At 38.1% G+C, this 21,504-nt stretch overlaps 1 protein-coding gene across 2 annotated transcripts in view; it reads left to right on the forward strand.

Annotated features, from left to right (window-relative positions):
- The window catches only part of FRMPD4 (FERM and PDZ domain containing 4), a 735,397-nt gene extending 715,218 nt beyond the window's left edge, over positions 1 to 20,179 (forward strand). Inside the window, exons 11-18 of one of the 2 annotated variants that reach the window (XM_069757665.1) lie at positions 406 to 542; positions 1,273 to 1,399; positions 7,115 to 7,204; positions 7,573 to 7,755; positions 11,559 to 11,694; positions 12,930 to 13,970; positions 14,249 to 15,499; positions 18,689 to 20,179. In XM_069757665.1, coding sequence (XP_069613766.1) covers positions 406 to 542; positions 1,273 to 1,399; positions 7,115 to 7,204; positions 7,573 to 7,755; positions 11,559 to 11,694; positions 12,930 to 13,970; positions 14,249 to 15,499; positions 18,689 to 20,040 — 4,317 coding nt within the window. In that variant the 3' untranslated portion in view covers positions 20,041 to 20,179. Of the gene's footprint in view, positions 1 to 405; positions 543 to 1,272; positions 1,400 to 7,114; positions 7,205 to 7,572; positions 7,756 to 11,558; positions 11,695 to 12,929; positions 13,971 to 14,248; positions 15,500 to 18,683 lie in introns of both variants that reach the window. The other variant, XM_069757666.1, reaches the window with a different exon arrangement.
- Positions 20,180 to 21,504: the final 1,325 nt, after the last annotated feature.

The following is a 21,504-nucleotide window of genomic DNA, read 5'->3' on the forward strand; positions in this document are numbered from 1 at the left end:
TGTCGATATTGTATAGCTGACGCTGTATACCATTTACTAGCGACTAGGTAAAACGGCGATATTTTCTTTTCGGATGTTCTACATAACATAAAATAGAGTAGTGGACCTTTTTGAAATGTCAAGTTTCTAATGTAAATCATTAAAAATGAATAAGCTATCATATAAACTGGATGCGATCTTAGTAGATATTGTTCCTATCCATTGCTCTGCCCTCATAGGCACTGCTGTATCTCATTGATGTTTCAATCACACTTCTATTCAAGCCCATGGTGTGCTTTATTAAGACTTTTGACAGTGATTATACTTATTATGCATTTTATCTCAGTTTAAAACGTCCATTTTAAAATACCGCATGATATTGTCTGGAATTCTGAGCCTAATGCCCCATCTGTTGGTCAATTGCAGAGCTGCAATGATGTTGTTCAAGAAAGATTTGGACCAGAGCTGAAATACGACATTGCGTTGAGATTGGCAGCATTACAGATGTATATTGCAACTGTTACGACGAAGCAAACACAGAAAATCTCATTGAAATACATTGAGTAAGTATCCTTAGAATTTAGCTCGAGAGTCGAAAGTAATTTTATATTGTACTTTATATTATGTAAGAAGCCCCATATTCAACATATCTGTATGTCAGTATGTATAGACGGTATGAAGTCTTGTCTATATTAATTGATTTTGCCTTTCTAATGGATAAACATTATTTATTGACACTAACATTTAATAAATTGGTTTCTTCACTTTGACAACTCTACTATGTGCCCTATCAATAGATATGGGCATCTTATAGGAGGTTAGGTTGATAAATAGTGAAGAGTAGTGATGAATGAACGTGCTCGGATATGGTGTTATCTGAGCATGCTTGGGTGCTAACCGAGTGTATTCGGCATGCTCGAAAACTATCTTCGAGTCCCTGCACCTGCCTTTCTCGTGGCAGTTAGACAGCCGTAACACAAGCAGGGGTTGCCTGTTTGTTAGTCAATCCCTGCATGTGTTGTGGCTGTTGAGCAGCCATGAGACATGCAGCTGCAGGGACTCGAACATATTTTTCGAACGCGCCGAATACGCTCGGTTAGCACCCAAGCATGCTCAGATAACACCATATCCGAGCACGTTCAAGATAGAGAACAACTAAATGGCCATATGTGGTCACTTTATGGACCACCTGTGGGTAAAGTTTAAAAATGGGTAGCTTATATTACAATAGCTTTGCTTCATTAATTTATATATAAATTAATAAGAATAAAAATAAAGTATTTTTCCCTCCAGAAAGGAATGGGGACTTGAGACTTTCCTTCCGTCTGCCGTTCTGCAAAGCATGAAGGAAAAGAACATAAAGAAGGCTCTGTCACACCTTGTCAAAGCTAATCAAAACCTTGTCCCTCCAGGCAAAAAGGTAAAGAATTTACATGTAAGGAAAATGAACCTGTGAGTGTGCAAAACTGTGTATTACAGTATTTGCAAAGTGGACAATTCATCTTTCTCTTTCAGTCCAGAAAAATGTGAAGGGATTAATTAATTTTTCATGCTTTAGCTTTGGGCATGTCTATATTATTAAGCTAACGGAAACATCTTGTTTTGCCTGCAAATAGATAGAGACTGTCTTTGATATTTTAGCTATTGCTAAACTACATTTCCCATGGCACACTACATTTCTCCTGATTGAGATGATATTTTCTTGATTGCTGAATGTTGACTATTTGTAGAGCTGAAGTTAGATATTTTGTCACCTGGTGCCACGCACATACACAATTAAATCCTCCCCGTCCATAAAATGTAACACAACATACATCACTGTACCACAAACATATAGTACCACTATACCAAACTCATATCTGCTGTATAACACACACAATTCATACACATGTATACACATCACAAACACATAAATGCACACAAACTTACTAATTATGCATAGACAGACATATTTTCACAAACAATACATGCACATACCCAAGAACCCTACTAGTTCACTGTCGCCCCACAAATGCCCCTATATGTTAAATAAAACCTATGTGGCATCAGAGATAAAGCTAAAATCACGGTGTCACCCAATAATAGCTATTTCATAAGGTTAACAGTTAAATTTGTTTTGTAGTTATTCCAAGTGAAACACTACTAAAGGTCTTTAGTAACCACCAGAGAACCATCACAAACATTATCTTGCAGACAAAAGGCTATTGGGCATCATGTATACAGATGATCTGCTATACCTATGTGACAGTCAGGCTCACAGTAGCACTGCAACCAATCATTTGGGATGCTCAGTTTGAATCTTGGTGCATATCCTAAGGATATGCTATTAATATGTAAATTCTCCAAAGCTCCACTAAATCTATATTGTGAAATGTCCATAATACTATAATAATATAGATGTCCAAGGTAAATTTGTTTGAAAAGTAAGAGGTGATTTTTATGTGCTTTTGATAGCTGAAATCAGTAAAAATATAGACAAAATTCCATAACATTCAGTTTTTTCACAAGCACTGACTCCACTTTTTCTTGCACCATTCTTTAACCCCTTTGCGTGACTTTTATTGGATGATTACGGTGTCATTAGATTGGTTAGAAATTCATGGACACGGTTCTGCGATTGGCTGCTGTGGGCAGAGATTTTCTTACCCCAGCTTTCAAAGAATGTGGTGTGGTGATGTCCATAGCATCCAATCAAAGCATATATTTCATTTCACCTCAGCAGTATAAGAAATGAAAGCTGCATTGCGCTGTGATTGGTTAATATGGGCAGTAAAAACATTGTTTTTTAGACATCGTTCATGAGAGTGTGGTGGTATACAAAGAAATCCTGAAAGCTGTGTTACTGCACACGGCAGCAAGTATGCTTCAGTGCCTGTAGGGCATTCTGTGCACTTGAAGGAAAACTATGAGACTTTAGACTTTATTCTCAAGAAACTTAACTACGAAGATCGAGGATGGTCGATATGTGGTGATCTTAAAGTTCTTTCTTTGCTCCTTGTGCAAGTAGGATACATGAAGTACCCATTCTTTTTGTGTGAGTGGAACAGCCAGGATAGGACTCATCACTAGAGCCAAAAGAGTTGGCCAACAAGAACATCTTTGCAACCTGGACTAAGAACATAGTTGTGGAAAGTTTAGTTGATCCCATTAAAGTTCTCCTGCCACCACTCCACATTAATCTTGGACTGAAGCAGTTTGTGAAACCTCTACCGAAAGAATGAGAGTCTTAAGTACTTGTGTACGAAGTTTCAGGAGCTGTCTGAAGCAAAACTGAAGCTAGGTACTTTTGTGGATCTGGATAGCCGGAACCTCATGAAGGATGACGTGTTCCAAACAAAAATTAATTAAGGGCTTGGGATTCTTTTAGATAAATTGTGAAGAAATTTCTAGGTAACAACAAAGAATGAAAATGTTAGTCCATTGTGGAGGACATGCTGAAACGTTTCAAAACCGTGGGTTGTCTGATGAATTTGGAGTTACATTTTTTACATTCCCATTTGGACTACTTTCATAAAAACCTTGGTGTTGTTAGAGTAGAGAAATGAGAAAGATTTCATCAGCATATTAAGGAGATGGTATGATGATACCAAGGTAGATGGAACATGAACCTGATGGGGGGACTACTGCGAGATGCTTCACAGAGAAGATCCACATGCCTTCTATAAGAGAAAAAGTATCAAGACAAGCTTTGAAGAGGAAACAATAAGAAAATATTCAAGAACTAATTTCCAATAAAGTTTCAGAATGAATATTCAGTAAATTTTTGTATACAGTGGGGAAAATAAGTATTTGATACTCTGTCGGTTTTCCAATTTTTACCATCTACAAGAATGGAGAGGTCTGCAATTTTTATCGCAGGTACACTTCAACTGTGAGAGACAGAATCTAAAAAAATCCAGAAAATCAGATTGTATGATTTTTACAGAATTTATTTGCATTTTATTGCATGAAATAAGTACTTGATACATTAGAAAAACAGAACTTAATATTTGGTACAGAAACCTTTGTTTGCAATTACAGAGGTCAGATGTCTCCTCTAGTTCTCAACCAAGTTTGCATACACTGCAGCAGGGATATGGCCTACTCCTCCATGCAGATCATCTTCAGATCTTTAAGGTTTCAGGGCTGTCACTGGGCAACATTGAGTTTCAGCTCCCTTCAAAGATTTGCTATTGAGTACAGATGTAGAGACTGGCTAGGCCATTCCAGGGCCTTGAAATGCTTCTTATGGAGCCATTCCTTAGTTGCTGTGGTTGTGTGTTTCCGGTCATTGCTGGAAGATGCTGGAAGACCCAGTCACAACCCATATTCAATGCTCTTACTGAGGGAAGGAGGTTGTTGGTCAAAATCTGAAGATATGTTACCCCATCCATCCTTCTTTTAATACGATACAGTACGGTACCACACCAGTAAGGTACAATGTGGTTACTTTTGCAGAAAAGCACCCCTAAAGTATAATTTTTTCCCCCACCATGGGAAGGTGTTCTTATGGTTGTACTGATACTTCCTCAAAAATGGCTACTGGAATTAATACCAAAAAGTTCTATTTTTGTCTTATATGACCACATGACCTTCTCCCATGCCTTCTCTGGATCATCAAGATGGCTCTTGGTGAACTTGAAATGGGCCTGGACTTGGGCTCGCATGAGCAGGGGGACTTTGCATGCCCCCAAGATTTATATTCATTATGGAATAGTGTGCTACCAATGGTAATGTTTGAGATTGTGGTCTCAGCTCTCTTCTGGTCATTGACCAGATCCTCCCATGTAGTTGTGGGCTGATTCCTGACTTTTCTCAGAATCGTCCTTACCCCACGCGGCAAGATCTTACAGGGAGCCCCAGACCGAAGTAGATTGACAATTGTTTTGTGGTTTTTCCATTTTCTAATAATTGTGCCAACAATTGTTGCCTTCTCACCTAGCTGTTTGCCTATTGTCCTGTAGCCTATCCCAGCCTTGTGTAAGTCTACAGTTTTGTCCCTGGTGTCCTAGGACAGCTCTTTGGTTTTGGCCATGGTGGAAGGTTGGAGTGTGAGTGATTGAGTGTATGTCCAGGTGTCTTTTATACAGGTAACAAGTTTAAACAGGTGCAATTAATACAGGTAATGAGTGCAAAGTATCAGAGCTTCTTAAAGAAAAACTTACTGGTTGGTAAGTGATTAACTACTTATTCCATGCAATAAAATGCAATAATTATTTTTAAATGATACAATATGATTTTCTAATTTTTATTTTTAGATTCTGTCTCTCACAGTTGAAGTGTACCTACGATAAAAAAGTACACACCTCTACACATTTTGTGAATGGGAAAATTTGCAAAATAGGCAGCATATCAAATACTTATTTTCCCCACTTTATTATGTGTCCTTTTTTGGCTACAATAAAGATTTTTCTTGTTCATTTCACTTGTATGTAATTTCACGTGGGTTTTGTGCAATATCCCTACAAGATGGTTAAAATTAGAAGTTTTCTTTTAAAATCAGGGCATAAGATAACATAAGAATCAATCATTGGATTTGAAAACATTTTCAGAAATCCAAATTTTGCATACTTGTGTTAATGGTACTGGAACCAGTGTGATTGTTCGGTGTTATTGTGCAATTTTCTCTTTTTAAACTGCCCTGTGCAGTATTGTATCACTAGAGACACCCGATCGCTTGTCCCAACAATACACACAGATACACAGACAATTAAAGAATTATGTTGACCAGTTCTTACGCTCAGGATTTTCCAATTGTGGTCAATTATTGTCCAGAGACGACAGCCGGCTATCTCTAACGCAACTCGGACATGCACTAGAGGGATTTTAGGTAAGATGACATATTTTTTCGTCTGGGGGAGTTGCAGTCTCCTGGCCCAGAATCGGCATCCGTCCTGGGAGAGTTGTGGTGTGGCTGTGGTCATCTGGATGCTTTGCCCGGGCCCACATTGGGCGCCAAATTGTTAAGGTCACCCCAAATGAGTGATCATCTTAGTTTATTGTGGCCAAATTGTATCTCTCGGAGAGATTTAACATGCACATGGAGACAAATCCACTCGTGATTAAAGACACTCAATCACTAGTAGAAAATCTGTTTCATTGATCGGAAGGCACATCCTTTTATAGGTTATCTCTTATCAATTAAATCTGTGGTTAAACCCCCTCAAGTCCTCCTCCGATAGCCGGACTTTAATCAATACTCATTAGTTTTATGATTCTGTTTTTCCCCTAAGAATGCTTGATTATCTCAGTGGATACATTGTCATACCAAAGTCCACCTGCTGACAGGTATGACTTATAGGACGTACACACATTAATCAGTATCTGTGATTCTTATATATATTCAACAAACAACATTTTGTCTGCAAGCGTCCATTTTGGATATTTTCAATCAGGATATGTATCCTTAACACTGACTGGGTTGAAAACTCAACCTAGTTATTTAGTGATACATTCCCTTCTCCTTTCTTCTATCACTGCATATGTGGATATTAGAAAAAGTCATTAAAGGGTTAACAAAAAATACTTACTGGTTGGTTGAGGTTCTAAGATAGGGGTTAGGAAACCTCAAGCCCCCCGCTCTGAATGGAGTGGCGGTGCACATACTTAATAATAATAATCTTTATTTTTATATAGCGCTAACATATTCCGCAGCGCTTTACAGTTTTGCACACATTATCATCACTGTCCCCGATGGGGCTCACAATCTAGAATCCCTATCAGTATGTCTTTGGAATGTGGGAGGAAACCGGAGTGCCCGGAAGAAACCCACGCAAACACGGAGAGAACATACAAACTCTTTGCAGATGTTGTCCTGGGTGGGATTAGAACCCAGGACCCCAGCGCTGCAAGGCAGCAGTGCTAACCACTGCGCCACCGTGCTTAGCCTTCACTCTATAAATTGTCTAAGAAACAACCAAGCACAATGTTATGCTTTGTCCCATAAGTCCCATAGACAATGAGTAAAGTAGAGGATGTATATGTGCTTCTCCACTGTATTCAAAACGTGGCTGCAGAGCCCTGTTCTCAGGGTTCCAGAGCACTATTTTTGGTATAACTCTTCAACAACTGTTGTATCATATAGATAGAGGACAACCATTTGTATTTAAATAATGTGGATTTAAGCAGACATGTATTTTATCTCTTCTCTTCACAGCTGTCTGCTCTCCAAGCCAAAGTGCACTATCTGAAGTTTCTTAGTGATTTACGCTTATATGGTGGACGTGTATTTAAAGCAAAATTGATTGTAAGTGCTTTTTAAGCAACAATTAGCTAAATATATTCAGATTTCTGGAATTTCTGTAATTAATTATAACTTCAATAAAAGTCTTATGTCATCCGTCAGTATGAAATAATTTTAAAAGCTAGTAAAATGGTCATCTATATTACTTTATCTTTCAGGACAAATTATAAAATTCATTTTCCCAGCTGCACAAATTTAGATGTTGCCTCCTTGCTATAAATTTAAATAGATTTTCCTATCCATATTCATTTAATCAACAAATGCATTTATACGGCTTACAACGTTATGTAATTTATTTTTAGCTTTGCCTTGAAAGATTGGCCAACTAAGGCCTAGAGAAACATAACTCTTTCATGTCCTTGTACCTACAGCAGGGAGAAAAACATTCAGATGTGACCTTGTTAGTTGGTCCACGATATGGCATCAGTCATGTAATCAACACAAAAACAAACCTAGTTGCCCTGCTTGCAGACTTCAGCCATGTCAATAGGATTGAAATGTATACAGAGGACAATATAACCGTTAGAGTAGAGCTTCATGTTCTTGATGTGAAGGTAAGTGCAATTTATTTAATTTTTTTTATTTTGAAATAAAATTTGTATACTAGATGGACAAAAGTATTAGGACAAACCTTAATCAAACATAAAATGTAGGCTTTTCATTCAGTCCTATAACCAAAGTTGTGCAAAATCCATGGCCTAGCCATACAGTCTCCCTATACTAATATTTGTGAAAGAATGGGTCATTCTAAAGAGCTCATTGAATAAGAGCAAGGTACTGTAATGTGTTGCCACCATTGTAACAAGAGAAATTTATTTCTTCCTAAACATTCCATGAATAATAATAATAATAATTTTTATTTATATAGCGCCAACATATTCCGCAGCGCTTTACAAATTATAGAGGGGACTTGTACAGACAATAGACATTACAGAATAACAGAGATCACAGTTCAAAATAGATACCAAGAGGAATGAGGGCCCTGCTCGCAAGCTTACAAACTATGAGGAAAAGGGGAGACACGAGAGGTGGATGAATCAAAGTGAATGGTATTATTGAAAAGTGGAAGAAGACTAAACATCTGCATAAATGCGGTGTGACATGGAGGCGATCAGCCTGGGGCACTGCTGAGGTGTTATGGAAGCCCAGGTTGCTTTGATAGCAGCCTTCAGCTCATCTGCACTGCTAGGTCTGGTGTCTCTCATCTTCCTCTTGACAAAACCCCATAGATTCTCTATGGGGTTAAGGTCAGGCGAGTCTGCTGGCCAATCAAGCACAGTGATACTATTGTTTTTAAACTAGGTATTGGTACTTTTGGCAGTGTGGACAGGTGCCAAGTCCTGTTGGAGAATGAAATTTCCATCTCCAAAAAGCTTGTCCACAGAGAGAAGCGTGAAGTGCTCTAAAAATTTCCTGGTAGACGGCTGCACTGACTTTGGTCTTGATAAAACACAGTGGACCTACACCAGCAGATGGCATGGCTCCCCAAACCATCACTGATTATCTAAACTTCACACTAGATCTCAAGCAGATTGGATTGTGTGGCTCTCCACTGTTCCTCCAGACTCTGGGACTTTGATTTCTAAATGAAATGCAAAATTTACTTTCATCTGTAAACAACACCTTGTACCACTGTGCAACAGTTCAGTTCTTTTTTTCCTTGGCCCAGGTAAGATGCTTCTTGCGTTGTCTATTGGTCTTGAATGGCTTGACATAAAGAATGCGACACTTGTAGCCCATGCCCTGGATGCGTGTGAGTGTGGTGACTTTTGAACCAATGTCTCCAGCAGTCCACTCCTTTTGATTCTACCCCAAATTTTTGAATGGCCTTTTCTTAACAATCCTTTCAAGGTTGTGGTTATCCCAGTTGCATGTGCACCTTTTTCTACCACACTTTTTCCTTCCACTCAACTTTCCATTAATATGCTTGGAAACAGCACCCTGTGAACAGCCAGCTTCTTTTGCAATGACCTTTTGTGGCTTACTTTCCTTGTGGAGTGTCAGTGACTGCCTTCTGGACATCTGTCAAGTCAGCAGTCTTCCCCATGATTGTGGAGCCTACTGAAACAGACTAACGGACCTTTTTAAATGCTTAGGAAGATGGTGTATTTTTGTTAATCATTCTAATTTACTGAAATACTGACTTTGGGGTTTTCATTGGCTGCAAGCCATAATCATCAACATTAACAGAAATAAACACTTGAAATAGATCACTCTGTTTGTAATCACTCTATAGAAGATATGAGTTTCACTTTTTGTATTGAAGAACTGAAATAAATTAAAGTTTTGATAATATTCTAATTTTGTGAGAAGTACCTGTAGTTATGCTATAATCAGTGGTGCTCATTATACAAACGTCTCTGAAAGTCCCAAATAGTAGAAGTGGAGATGACAACACTCACTACATCGAGAAAAAAAATCTTTATTATCTCATAGTAAGCAATAAAAATCAGGTGGGGTGCTTACAAGCAAACAACAGTAGGCAACGGCAGTTTCCAGTCTACTGACACTTCTACGGGCCTCTAGGAATGTCAGTAGACTCGAAACTGCCACATCCTGCTGTTGTTTGCCTATACGTTCCCCACCTGATTATTATTGTTTGCTGTGAGAAAATAAAGAAGATTGTTTTTCTCAATGTGACGAGTATTGTCATCTCTGCTTCTACCATTTGTGATTTGAAACATGTCAGGTCATGTAAAATTAAAGAGTGGGGCTGAGACGCATAATTTATATAAATTGCTGTGCTCACTCAATAACTTCAGAGCTCTAAATCTACGTTGGAATTAACATCAGCATAAAAATTGTGCATAAGGAGTTCCCTGCCATGGGTTCCAAAGACTTAGCAGTTGTATGTCAATGACAAGCGTCGGATGACATGGTGTAAAGCATGCTATCAACGGACTCTGGAGCAGTGGAAGCGTGTTTCATGGAGTAAAAGATAATGTTTCTTTATTTGCTGGTCTGAATGATTATTCTGTGTTTGTCGAATGCCAAAATAACAGTACTTGCCTGACCTCATTGTGCCATATGTAAAGTTTGGTGGAGGAGGGATAATGCTATGGGGTTGTGTTTTCAGGCCCCTTTGTTCCACTAATCGGAAATCTTAAAGGGGTTATCCAGGATTTTCTTTTACTATGGATCTAACAACTTATCATCTGATAGCTGTTAATGACCTGCCCATTCTAGCACGTAACGATCTCTCCTAGTTCAGTGAGGTCACAGACCTCTCCTGGTGACAATTCTCCTGCTTCCTGTGATGTCTTATTGATAGAGAAGCTCATTCTTTTCCACTCAGTTGTGACTGAGCTAGAAAAGATTGTTGCACAGTAGAACAGGCAGGTAGTTAGCAAGTGCTTAAATCCATAGAGGAAATAAAGTCCTGGATAACCCCTTCAATGTTTCAGTATACCAAGATATTCTGGACAATCCTGTTTACAACTTTGTAAGAACATTTTTGGGAAGGCCCTTTTCTTTTTAAACATGACTGTGCCATTAACTCTAAATTCATGCCTATGAAGTTAGAATGGGATGTCAGAAAATCTCCAATGGGTGTAAGGTGTAGGCGTGCTAATACTTTTGTCCATATATTGTTAAGGTATATAGGTGTATCATAGCATCTTCGTTTTATAAACAAAAGCTCCCCTTTGCCTAAACGCTATTTTTCTAGACTGATATGTTAGTTTTTCAAAAATGCAAAAAAAAAAAAACAACAAAAAAGAAATATGATGAAAAAATAGTATGATGAGCAAGGTATCAGTAAAATCTATTACATAATGGATCCATTAAGGACCTAAATATGACATATCATGAATATGCTTCATTACCCGCATAAAAAAAGCATTAAATAGATGATAAAAAGAATGAACGTGCACTGCAATGTAAAAATTACTTGTGTGCAAATCATTTCAGCTTCTGTTAACCGCTTCAAGTTTGCAAAAACATAAAGTGGTTACAAAAAGCGACCTAATCATTCTTCAAGCTCCTTCTGCTTGGAAGCCGCTCACTAGTTTGTTCAATATAAGAAAAAAAAAGCCGTCTGCCAAATATGTCACAAATGAAATGACCAAAAAGTCACCGAAAAAAAGGCGCTTCACAACAAAAAATGCCACTGTGTTCTTAAGCTCTTCCTCTCGAAAAACATGGCAGGTTTTCACACATCTAAAAGATGTCATGTGCACATACCTAAAGGCTATTAGAGGAAAGTCTCAGCCTGAGTTAATACATTTGGACTATATTAGACTACATTCCACATACATTTAGCTTGCTTTGCTTTCTCAGTGTTAGAGCTAAGGCATTAATGAAGATAATTATTTTGCAATCTATGATCTTTTTCTTAATATATTTCTAATTTTTGCAGCCTATCACACTTCTTATGGAATCATCTGATGCCATGAATCTTGCCTGCTTAACAGCAGGTTATTACCGACTATTAGTTGATTCAAGAAGATCAATTTTTAATGTTGCAAATAAAAACACAGCCAATCGAGAATCAGGTAAGATAGCGAATATGGATTCAAACAGAGTATAGTACTTTACTTGCTATTTTAAATGGAAACTGTAAGGTCCCTGAAACCTTAGAAACAACCCCCAGAAGCACTTATACCATACAGCTTCCTAATAATGTCTCTGATACTTAAAAAGTAAGTAAACTTTGATCATATTTTCTGACAAATTGGTCTCTTATCTGTTGAGTTCCGCATTGTTCAGGGGTTAATTGAATAAGTGATGGAACGATGGGGTCTCAGGACCCAGACCTGCACTGATCTGCAGGCAACTAAAGTGCTTGCCAAATGTGAAAAATAATGCTTAAAGTTCAGTCAGTCTTTCAGACAATAATTTATTTTGTGAGAAAAATAAAGTTTTAATGCCCTCCTCAGCATTTGCAAATGTAAAGTGACCAATTACACCACTCATGGTGTCCAAATGACGCTTTGAATGACAGCTCATTCGCCCTATATTAGGGGCATGCGGGACTCTCCAATCTGGCCTGGCCTATAGGGTTTCCTCCTGGGGTCACTTATTCAGGTATTTAGCTAGCTGAGAATGGTCAGAGCATTGCCAGTCTTATCCTTGCTTAGTGGTGTGTTGCTCTGTACTATGTGTATATTCTGACCTTTATTTGGCAGACCTCGGATTTGCCTTTTTGATCACTCGCTTGTATTACCCTTTTTCCTTTGACGTACTCTGACCTTAGTAGCCTGACTCCGAACTTTGTCTTTGACTATTCCTTTGACTAAACCTTTTTATCTTTGACATACTCTCCTGTCAATTGACTTTGAACTCTTTGACTTCCCTGTCTTACGGTTTGTTCTTGAGAAGGGACTCAGAGACACAACTTCACTTACAGCAGGCCTGCTCTTCATTCAGTGCTCATAGCCAGTTGGGCATGATAGACATTCTCTGCTCTTTGAATCTTCCATTCTGTGCATGAAGTCCCACACGTACATGCAATATCCTTCCTCGTAGGCTTAGAAGTGAAGATGTAACAAGCCATAAGTTTGTTGCATGATTATATCTTGTAAAGCCAGACTGCTGTTAGTGAAGAAAGGCCTCACATGACTACTGTTTCATGTGTCAGAGACATTACTGGGAAGCTAAACTTGTTTTAAACTGTACTGGGGGCCATTTCTGAGGCTTCAGGACCTGACAGGTAACTTAATATTAAATATGTGTGTTTTGTTAAGTAAAGTATCATCATTAAAATTTGTATTTTTTTTTCCTTCTTTAGGAAACGAAATTCGCAGTAAAATTAATTATCTTGATTGTGATTGGAACTATTTACCAAAATCAGCTATCATTACTTATGAAGAAAATCAGGAAGCTCAACAAACATTCACGGACTTTAAACAACGAAACATTGAAGTTTCAGAAAGTCAACTGTGTCATAAAGACCACCGGAGTTTGTATATAGATCCTACATTTAATTCAGGAGAACTTGATCAGCAACTAACCAAACAATGTGACCATATAGATTTAGAAAATAGCCTCAGTGTAAACCAGCCAGCATTACTGTCTCTGTCAGGACTGGAACACTCTAATACAGCACAAGATTCTCCAAGGAGCGCAAAAGTGTCTTTCATATTTGGTGATCATAACCTTGACACCATAAACCCACAGACACTTGGCTATGAAAGATTGTTGGATGAAAGTCCTGAAATGTTGGATAAACAAAATGTAATTTATTTAAATAATGCCAATGATATTAAAGACCTAGACTTGACATCAGATGCTGAAAGCATCCATTTCGCTGCTAATGCTGTTTATGCAAATATATCTGAAAGTAAAATGTTCGGCGCTGCAGAAGGAATTGAAGAACCGCTTTTACATGATATATGTTATTCTGAAAACACTGATGATGTTGAAGATGAAGATGAGGCCAGTTGTGAAGAAGATATAATGGTGCCAGAGGACACCAGAACAAATATTCTTAGCATGTCAGGTTCCAGTGATGACATCATAGACTTGACCTCACTTCCCCCACCCGAAGGAGACGACAATGAAGATGACTTCTTGTTGCATTCCTTAAACATGGCCATTGCTGCTCCTCCTCCTGGATTTAGAGACAGCTCTGATGAAGAAGACTGTCCGAATCAGTCTGCTTCAGCTATCAGTGCGTCTAATGATGACATCCCAGTGTCACTTATTGATGCCGTACCAACAAGTGCAGATGAAAAATGTGAGACAATCCTAGAAGAAACTATGGTTTCAAATCTTCAAGCAATGCAAGAATTGGCTGTGTCAGAAGACAGCCAAGCAGATGACACCTCAGGTTCTTTCACTATTGTGACGTTCATTCATTAGTGTACAAAATCCATCATATCATCCCCTTAAACCATCACATTATTTTTATATTTGTAGTACAGTTCCCCATAATCAAACCATCTTTTCCTTTTACCCATTGGACCTGCTGTTATTTTTTACTTTTTTTATGCATTTTATATGAAACACTCATGTTACAAAGGTATGGTTATGGTGTGATATAGAGCTGAAAAAAAAATATTCAGTTCATTCATTCTTTTTCCTAACTTTCTTTTCTCTTTCACTCAGGCGTAACAATATTAAGAGCATATAGTCCTGAATCCTCTTCAGATTCTGGAAATGAAACCAATTCCTCAGAAATGACTGAGAGTTCTGAATTAGCATCAGCACAGAAGCAAATAGAAAACCCTGCACGTGCAATATTGCAGAACAACGATGGGTACCAAATTCTGATGGCAGAGCAGATGGATATTTCTGTAGCAAAGAATCAATCTGGATCTATGTCTCTGAAGTCTACTTCTTCCATAGCAAATCGGCAGGCTGTGGAACTCCAGTCAAAAGCTGTGCCTTCAAAGCAGATACTTCATTCTGATAACATAGAAATGGAGCCAGAAACCATGGAGACAAAATCTGTTACTGAATACTTTAGCAAGATGCAAATGGGTTCTTTGGTGTATGCTTGTAAAAGAAAAAATAAACCAGATGCGGAATTAAAAACACATTTTGATGTAAATGTTACAGTCAAAAAGCAAATAGGTAAAAGAACAGAAAATGACGTTGATCTAAAACAGTTTGAAACGCTCCCTTCTAAAGAATGTCAGCTCCTGAGTAATTTTAACATGGAAAGAACAGCATTTCGGAAAGACAATCAACGATGGTGTACTAGCATTGAGAAGGGAGCAATAGAGAAATTGCCAGCGGGTTCAGCATATGTAAAGACATTGCCAAGGCTTTCTGGGGTTGGAAAAAATGAAACTGATACTAAGGATGACCCAAATATGGAAACCTCTCTTTCAGAACAAGAGGATATATTTATTTCCAATGCAGCTTTTATTTCTTCTTCCAAAGAACTTGTTGACTCTGAAGCTGATGGTATGTCTACTGAGCACATTTCTAGGATAGCAGATACGGATCAGAACATTAATCGGATCTGTGAGTACCACATCACCAAGAACATGTCCTCATTTCAAAGTGAGGGACATTTTTCTCTCCAAGGTTCCCAGTGTTCTTCTGTGGATGCAGGTTGTAGTACTGGTAGCAGTTCCTGTGCAACTCCTGTAGAGTCTCCTCTGTGTACTTCAGATGCTAAACATATTCTCGGTGATGCATCAGTAAAGAGTGGAAATTACATGACCCCTGACGAAAGACAATCAATACTCCCAAATCATAGTGCAACATATCCTGAACTGCACCAACAAGGTGATGCCGCTTGTCATAGGCTGAATGTGCCAGTTGCACATACAACAGTGAAAGCAGACCCATTGTTTGGAACCTTAAGAGAGGGATGTCATCGGATATCTAAAATTAAAGAAACCACAGGTACATCACTTTTTGTTTTCCACTGGTTACATTCCACACATTAATGGGAATCAATATGCTGTGCTCTATGTAGCCATGTGTCCAGGATTAAATAATTGCATACGTAATTGCTATAACTTCAAACACCTTATAATAACATATTTTACACATTTCTATTGGTAACTGGGATAACATATCATTTGGGGGTCATAGACACTCAGACAGCTTTAGCTATTGTATTAGGCTTTTACTGTATTGGTGTAAAGTCACAGTAAGAATTTTGGGGCATCAACATGCTCAAGGAGGGGGTCAGCTATCAATAAAACTATTAGGGTACAAAAAAATAAGCATTGATGAAAGCATTAATAACTACAGATCAAAGCTTGATAGCGTATTTAAAAAAGCCCTCCCATTAAAACTTTTATCGTTTAACATGTGCAATCGATGTCTTCTTCGGGATCCATCACCATTTTGGGCCTCTTTTGAGTGATGTGACTGCTCTTCAGACTCTCCGAATCACACGGTCTGGGTAATTTGGATGTGGCTTTTACAATGTAAGTCTATGGAGCATCAGAACGAGACTCTAAAGGCTTACATTGTAAAAGAGGCTTTCAGCTCACTCGTAGAGAATAGAGTGAGCCGCATAGTCTGAAGGGTGGTGACGTCACTGAGAAGAGGAGCAGAACGGTGCTGGATTCTGGAGAAAGCAAGTAGCTGAATATATTACTACATTCACATCATAGCATAAACAAATATACACTTTTAGGGATAAAAAAAGTTAATGGTGTCATACACAATATCTTTGTGTTGAGAATATTTGGTTACAGTGAAGTCATCTATGACAGAACCCTGTATGATGCTATTATAGAGAATTGACCATTATATGGTATCCTGATTTTTTTTTTTGGACTATTTTGCTCTGAAATATCGTTAGACAGAGACGGCACTTCAAGTGAAAAAATATATATTTTTGTTTATTCACCTTTGCAAAGTTTCAGCTCCTGTACTTTTCTCTAGGATCACAGAAGGCTCAAGGAGGTTAAATCATTGCGAGGTGAATAAAGAAAAGGCTGTTTTTTTTCACTTGAAATGGTGTCTCCATCTTCATTTTGTGCTCAGATTAAAGACCATGGGTTAAGTCATGAGAGGCATACACCAGTGGTTATTGAAAAAAGCTACTTTTTTAGATTATTTTTTTCTGAATTGTAGTGAAACTCAGTATCCATTTTAATTTGTGTTAGCTAAATGTCCAACCCCATAATGTGTTCTTAAAAAAACCCTCACAATGGTGTGACATCACCAGCTGAATTTTGCCCTGGCCCTCTATCATACTCCGCTTACCTGGTTCCAATGATGATGTGGCTGTAGTGTCGACATTATGACACTGAGATCACTGCTGTAGCCATCAAAGGACCATGGAGGTGTTGTCACAACAGCGGCACTGGATTGCTAAGTTGAGTGTCTCTCCTTCAGTTATTTTGCACCATCACAAGCTATTTTTAAAGCATTCCATGGGGTTAAACCTCTTTAACAAGTTGACCAGTCTTACTTTTAGCTTAAATTAAAAACATTTTACATGGGGCATGATCCCCAATACAAGCCTTCATTGCCTATTATGGCCCAGTGTAAACATGCTCTTGAGCAAAAAACACTTATTCTCTGTTGATCATAATCTTTTATATAGGCATGACAAATATTATTGGTTGGCAGCACATTTCCTGGCATACATAGGGGATGATAATAGTGAAAGCCAGTAAACAATCGAGTGAACAATTCATGACCATTATTACATAAAAATGAAAGCAAACAAGTGCTGATCAGTGTTTGCACTTGTTATGGGCAGTTTATCTCTCCGTACAAAAGGACCCTTATTTCTCCAATACTGGACAATTTTTTGGTTTATTGACATCTGATTGATCCTGGTATTACATAGTTATGTCAGAAATTCATTTTTTTCCCTAAAGGACTGCTTGCATTGACATTGGATGACATTAGCAAATTGTAACATCTCAGTGCAACAACAACTACATGGGTAGTAATATCTTGAAATATAGCTACATGAAATACAGGAGACTTTGTAGGCCATTTCTGGTCCTAAATAAAAACTGGATCCTTAAAAGATATGAATGGATCCTTCATAGACCACTTATTTAATTAAATTCAAGCTATTTGATGGAATCTCTGTATACTGATTGGTGGATGTCCAAAATCAAAATCATGCATTTATTAGAGCACTTCTTTCCAAATAAACACTAATCTCTCTTATCACATGCAATAACATCTAGGAAATGCATTAACATCATTATAATGAGGTGATGAGACAGTGTTGTAGGAATCATAATGATCATGGTCCATTCTGAATTTTTCCTGGCCACTTGCTGTACAGGAAATTGCCTTCCAGGAAATAGAACTGTGCTGTAGTTTCCAGCACATTGAATAGTTGGTAACATTGCTGTGCTGGAAAAAAAGATAGCACTAAGTAAGTTTTCACTCTGGCCACTGTGGGGGGTCACTGGTGGACACAGACAGAAGAGGACTCCTATACAGTATATGGGACCTTAACTGTCCAATAGCTCATCCAAATGCATAATTCTACCTGCTTTGGAGATCCAAGCAGTCAGGCCCTTTTTTTAAATTCCTCTATAGAAACGTACCTAAACATCATTTCTTCTACTATTGAGCCATCTGTAAAAATATTAAATGAATGCATAATGTATAAGAAGGTTATAGTTATCTAAATTTCTAAACTTTACATACTGTACTTACAATTTGTGTTGCAGCAATGTTTGGAGTGAAAACAGTGACTTGTGTTTTGTCATTTACTGCTGATGGTTACCATATTTTTCTAAATGACACTGGCTAGGATGAAATAGAACTCCATAGTATATGCAAGTTGCACACTTCACACAGTATCATTTCAACTTTTACAAAGTTTCAATCAGACTTTGTGAAAAAAAAATACCTGTCATCTTCCAGTCAAGATGGGATACAGAGTGTACATTAATGATAAAAGAATGAACTTTTTGAATTTACCAAATGGCTGCAATGAAACAAAGAGTGAAAAATTTAAAGGGGTCTGAATACTTTCCGTACCCACTAGATAGATAGATAGATAGATAGGTGTATCCTGTATTTATTGTTCTTGCATTGTATGTCTTTTTTCAGAAATGCTTAACAAATATCTCTGTTTTTCTACTACCCCTAGTGTAGCTTTGACAGAGCCTGCAAAAGGAAGAAGAGATGGCATGCCTACAGCTACTATTGAACACCCAAAAGGTGACCCTTTTGCATACTCCATCATTTGCTCAGAATCAAATGTGCCAACTCAGAACCAAGATTCTCTCCATCTTCACCAAAGGAACCAGGCCTGTGCAGCAGAAATCAGTTCACACCGGTATGATATATTGGGAGGAAGTTTGAAAATGCCACATAATAGAAAGGTACTAAGAAGGAGCAGCAGTGTCATAACAAGGTCCTCAGGCATGGAGGTAACAGACAAGAAAATCTCCTCAATCAGCTTGTGCTTGGATGGGGTGGAGACAGGAACGTCCAGGTCTGAAAAGAGACTTGAGCTTCCTTTAGGGAAAAGAATATCCAAAAGTTGCTCCCATAGTTCTGTGAATTCACTCAGTGACAGCAAAGATAATAAAAGGTCAGCTTTAACTGGTTCTATGCAAAAGGTACAAAAACAGTCTAGGTCACTGCCTTTGCTGAAAATAGATGCAAGCAACTGGAGATGTCGGGGCCCCTTTAGTTACTGCTTCCAAAACAGGGGAAAGAATGCTGAAGATGAAGAAGATGAGTTTGAAGAAGTAAACCATGGCAACAATAATGAAAATAAAGACGTATCATGTGTGTATCTACCAAAATCACCAGTGGAAGCTCAAAAAGTAGAGCCTTCATTCACACCAAGTGGAAACAGAGATATAGAATCTCCCAGAGCCAGTATAGTAATGGCCACAAAACACACTGAGGAGGAACAGGTCCCTGGGCAAACTGAGTTGAGTGTTGAAAACATGGACTTTGATGAAAAGATTACCAGAATGAATGCACTAAAAGAAAACGTTTATGCAATACCTGATGGGTTTCATGCTGCTCAAAGAGATGCGAATGAGTTACTCAGCCTAATAAGATCAAACCACGCTGGAAAGGGGGAAGATGTAAGCTTAGATACCTATGACCAGGAACTATCTCAATATAAACAACAACTGTCTGTTGAATCTAGACAGCTAGGAAGTGCCTGCAGGAAGATGGCCACCGCAGACAAGGGCCAAGAAGAAATGTTATCAGCCATGACCTCAAGTTTTCAAATTCTCTGTTGTTTAACAGAAGCATGCATGAGATTAGTAAAAGCGGTGAATTCTGAATCACAACAACAAGAAATTGTAGCAAAAATAGATGAGGTGGTATTGAACTACATTTGTTTGTTGAGGGCTGCAGAGTCTACATCTGCAAAGATGTTCAGTGATCCCAGTGTTAAACTTATGGCTCGACACTCTAGTACTATGGCTGCCGTTGTAAGCACACTAACCCGTTCTCTTAAAATGCTTTTGAACAAATAAGCTAAGATAGTCACTTCATAAACTACCTTAATAAAGCCATACATAACCTTTTTTCTTTATATATGTATAGACCAATGTAAATTGCATTACTCCATTGTATCTCCTATCCAACGCAACACATCTGTCCCTCCTCCAGACACCATATGAGATAATGGCATTACTCATTAGCAAAAATGCTGATGTGATGCAGTCGCTTGTAAAAATTTAGCATCTAAGAGCCTAATGAACCTCAATTACTTATCTTGCATTATCTGCAGGCTTACTACGTTAGCAGTTAACCCTTGCTGCATCTTCCTCTTTTCCTTCCTGCTCAATCACATTAGCGATAGCATAATGTAAATAAACAGTATTTAATATTCTAAATTATAATTTTTAAGCTCTGAAAATGATGAAATATGTTTCACATCTATGAAGGTATTATTATTTACTAGAGAATATAAATATATATATATAATAAATTGATTTTTTTTTTAGTCCATGCTGTCTGTGTACAATCATTTACATTAAAAAGAAAACAAATTAATAAAATACTTATAAATATTTGCTTTAAAATGGTATAGAATCTGTGAAATAGGTAGGTTTTTTATTCTAAGAAAAACTCCACACTTGTTCTCTGCTTGGGGCTGGAATTGTCAAGTGAGTAAGGCTCAATAGTAAAAGCAGATGGCCACTGAACAACGTTGACCCTGTTTCTAGAGAAAAGCAGAACCTTGTAAGCCTGGACAACCATTATAATTTTCAATAAACTCAGCCCCCGGGTTACGAACTAAATAGTTTAAGTAGTCTCATAACCCAAATTTATTTGTAATTTGGAAGAGGGATGGGGAAAAAAAATAATACTAACTTCACTGTTGACCTTTCCAGCTGCGTCACTGCTCACCGCCAGTGGAAATAAAAAGGAACGGACGCTGAGCAGAGAGGCAGCCAGACAGGTATTAGGGTTTTTTTTTATCAATACTCACCTCTCCAGCTGCCCCAGGTCTGGTCCTCTTCTTTTGACTGTCGCTCCCCACATCTTTGGCCTTTTCACAATATGCCATAGCTTCTGGCTGCATCCAGGCCTGAGAGGTCACATTGCATCATAAGGTTGTGACGCTGACGTTGGGACCTTAATGCGCAGTGAGCTTTGGCCTGGACACAGTCAAAAGTCCTGGCTTGTTGTTAGGAGGGTGGGAAAAAAAGGACTGGACAGCAGGTGAAGGGCAGCAGGGGAGCAGAAGAGGTGAGCAATGAGGTAATAGTTTTTTTAGGTTTTTTTTTACATGGGACATTTCTAACTATGGGTCATAGTTAAAGGGCATCTATGAGTAGGATCAACCCTCCTAAGCCATGAATATTGCCATACAGGTCATAGAAAGTTGAATAAAAAGATAGATTAATGTCTGTAATCCAATGTCTTATTTCAGAGAAATCCATATTTTTCTTATATGTATATGATCTGTTAAGATTTATGGGTGGAACACT

The sequence above is a fragment of the Ranitomeya imitator genome, chromosome 3 (genome assembly GCF_032444005.1).
Source record: "Ranitomeya imitator isolate aRanImi1 chromosome 3, aRanImi1.pri, whole genome shotgun sequence".
Lineage (NCBI taxonomy): Eukaryota > Metazoa > Chordata > Amphibia > Anura > Dendrobatidae > Ranitomeya > Ranitomeya imitator.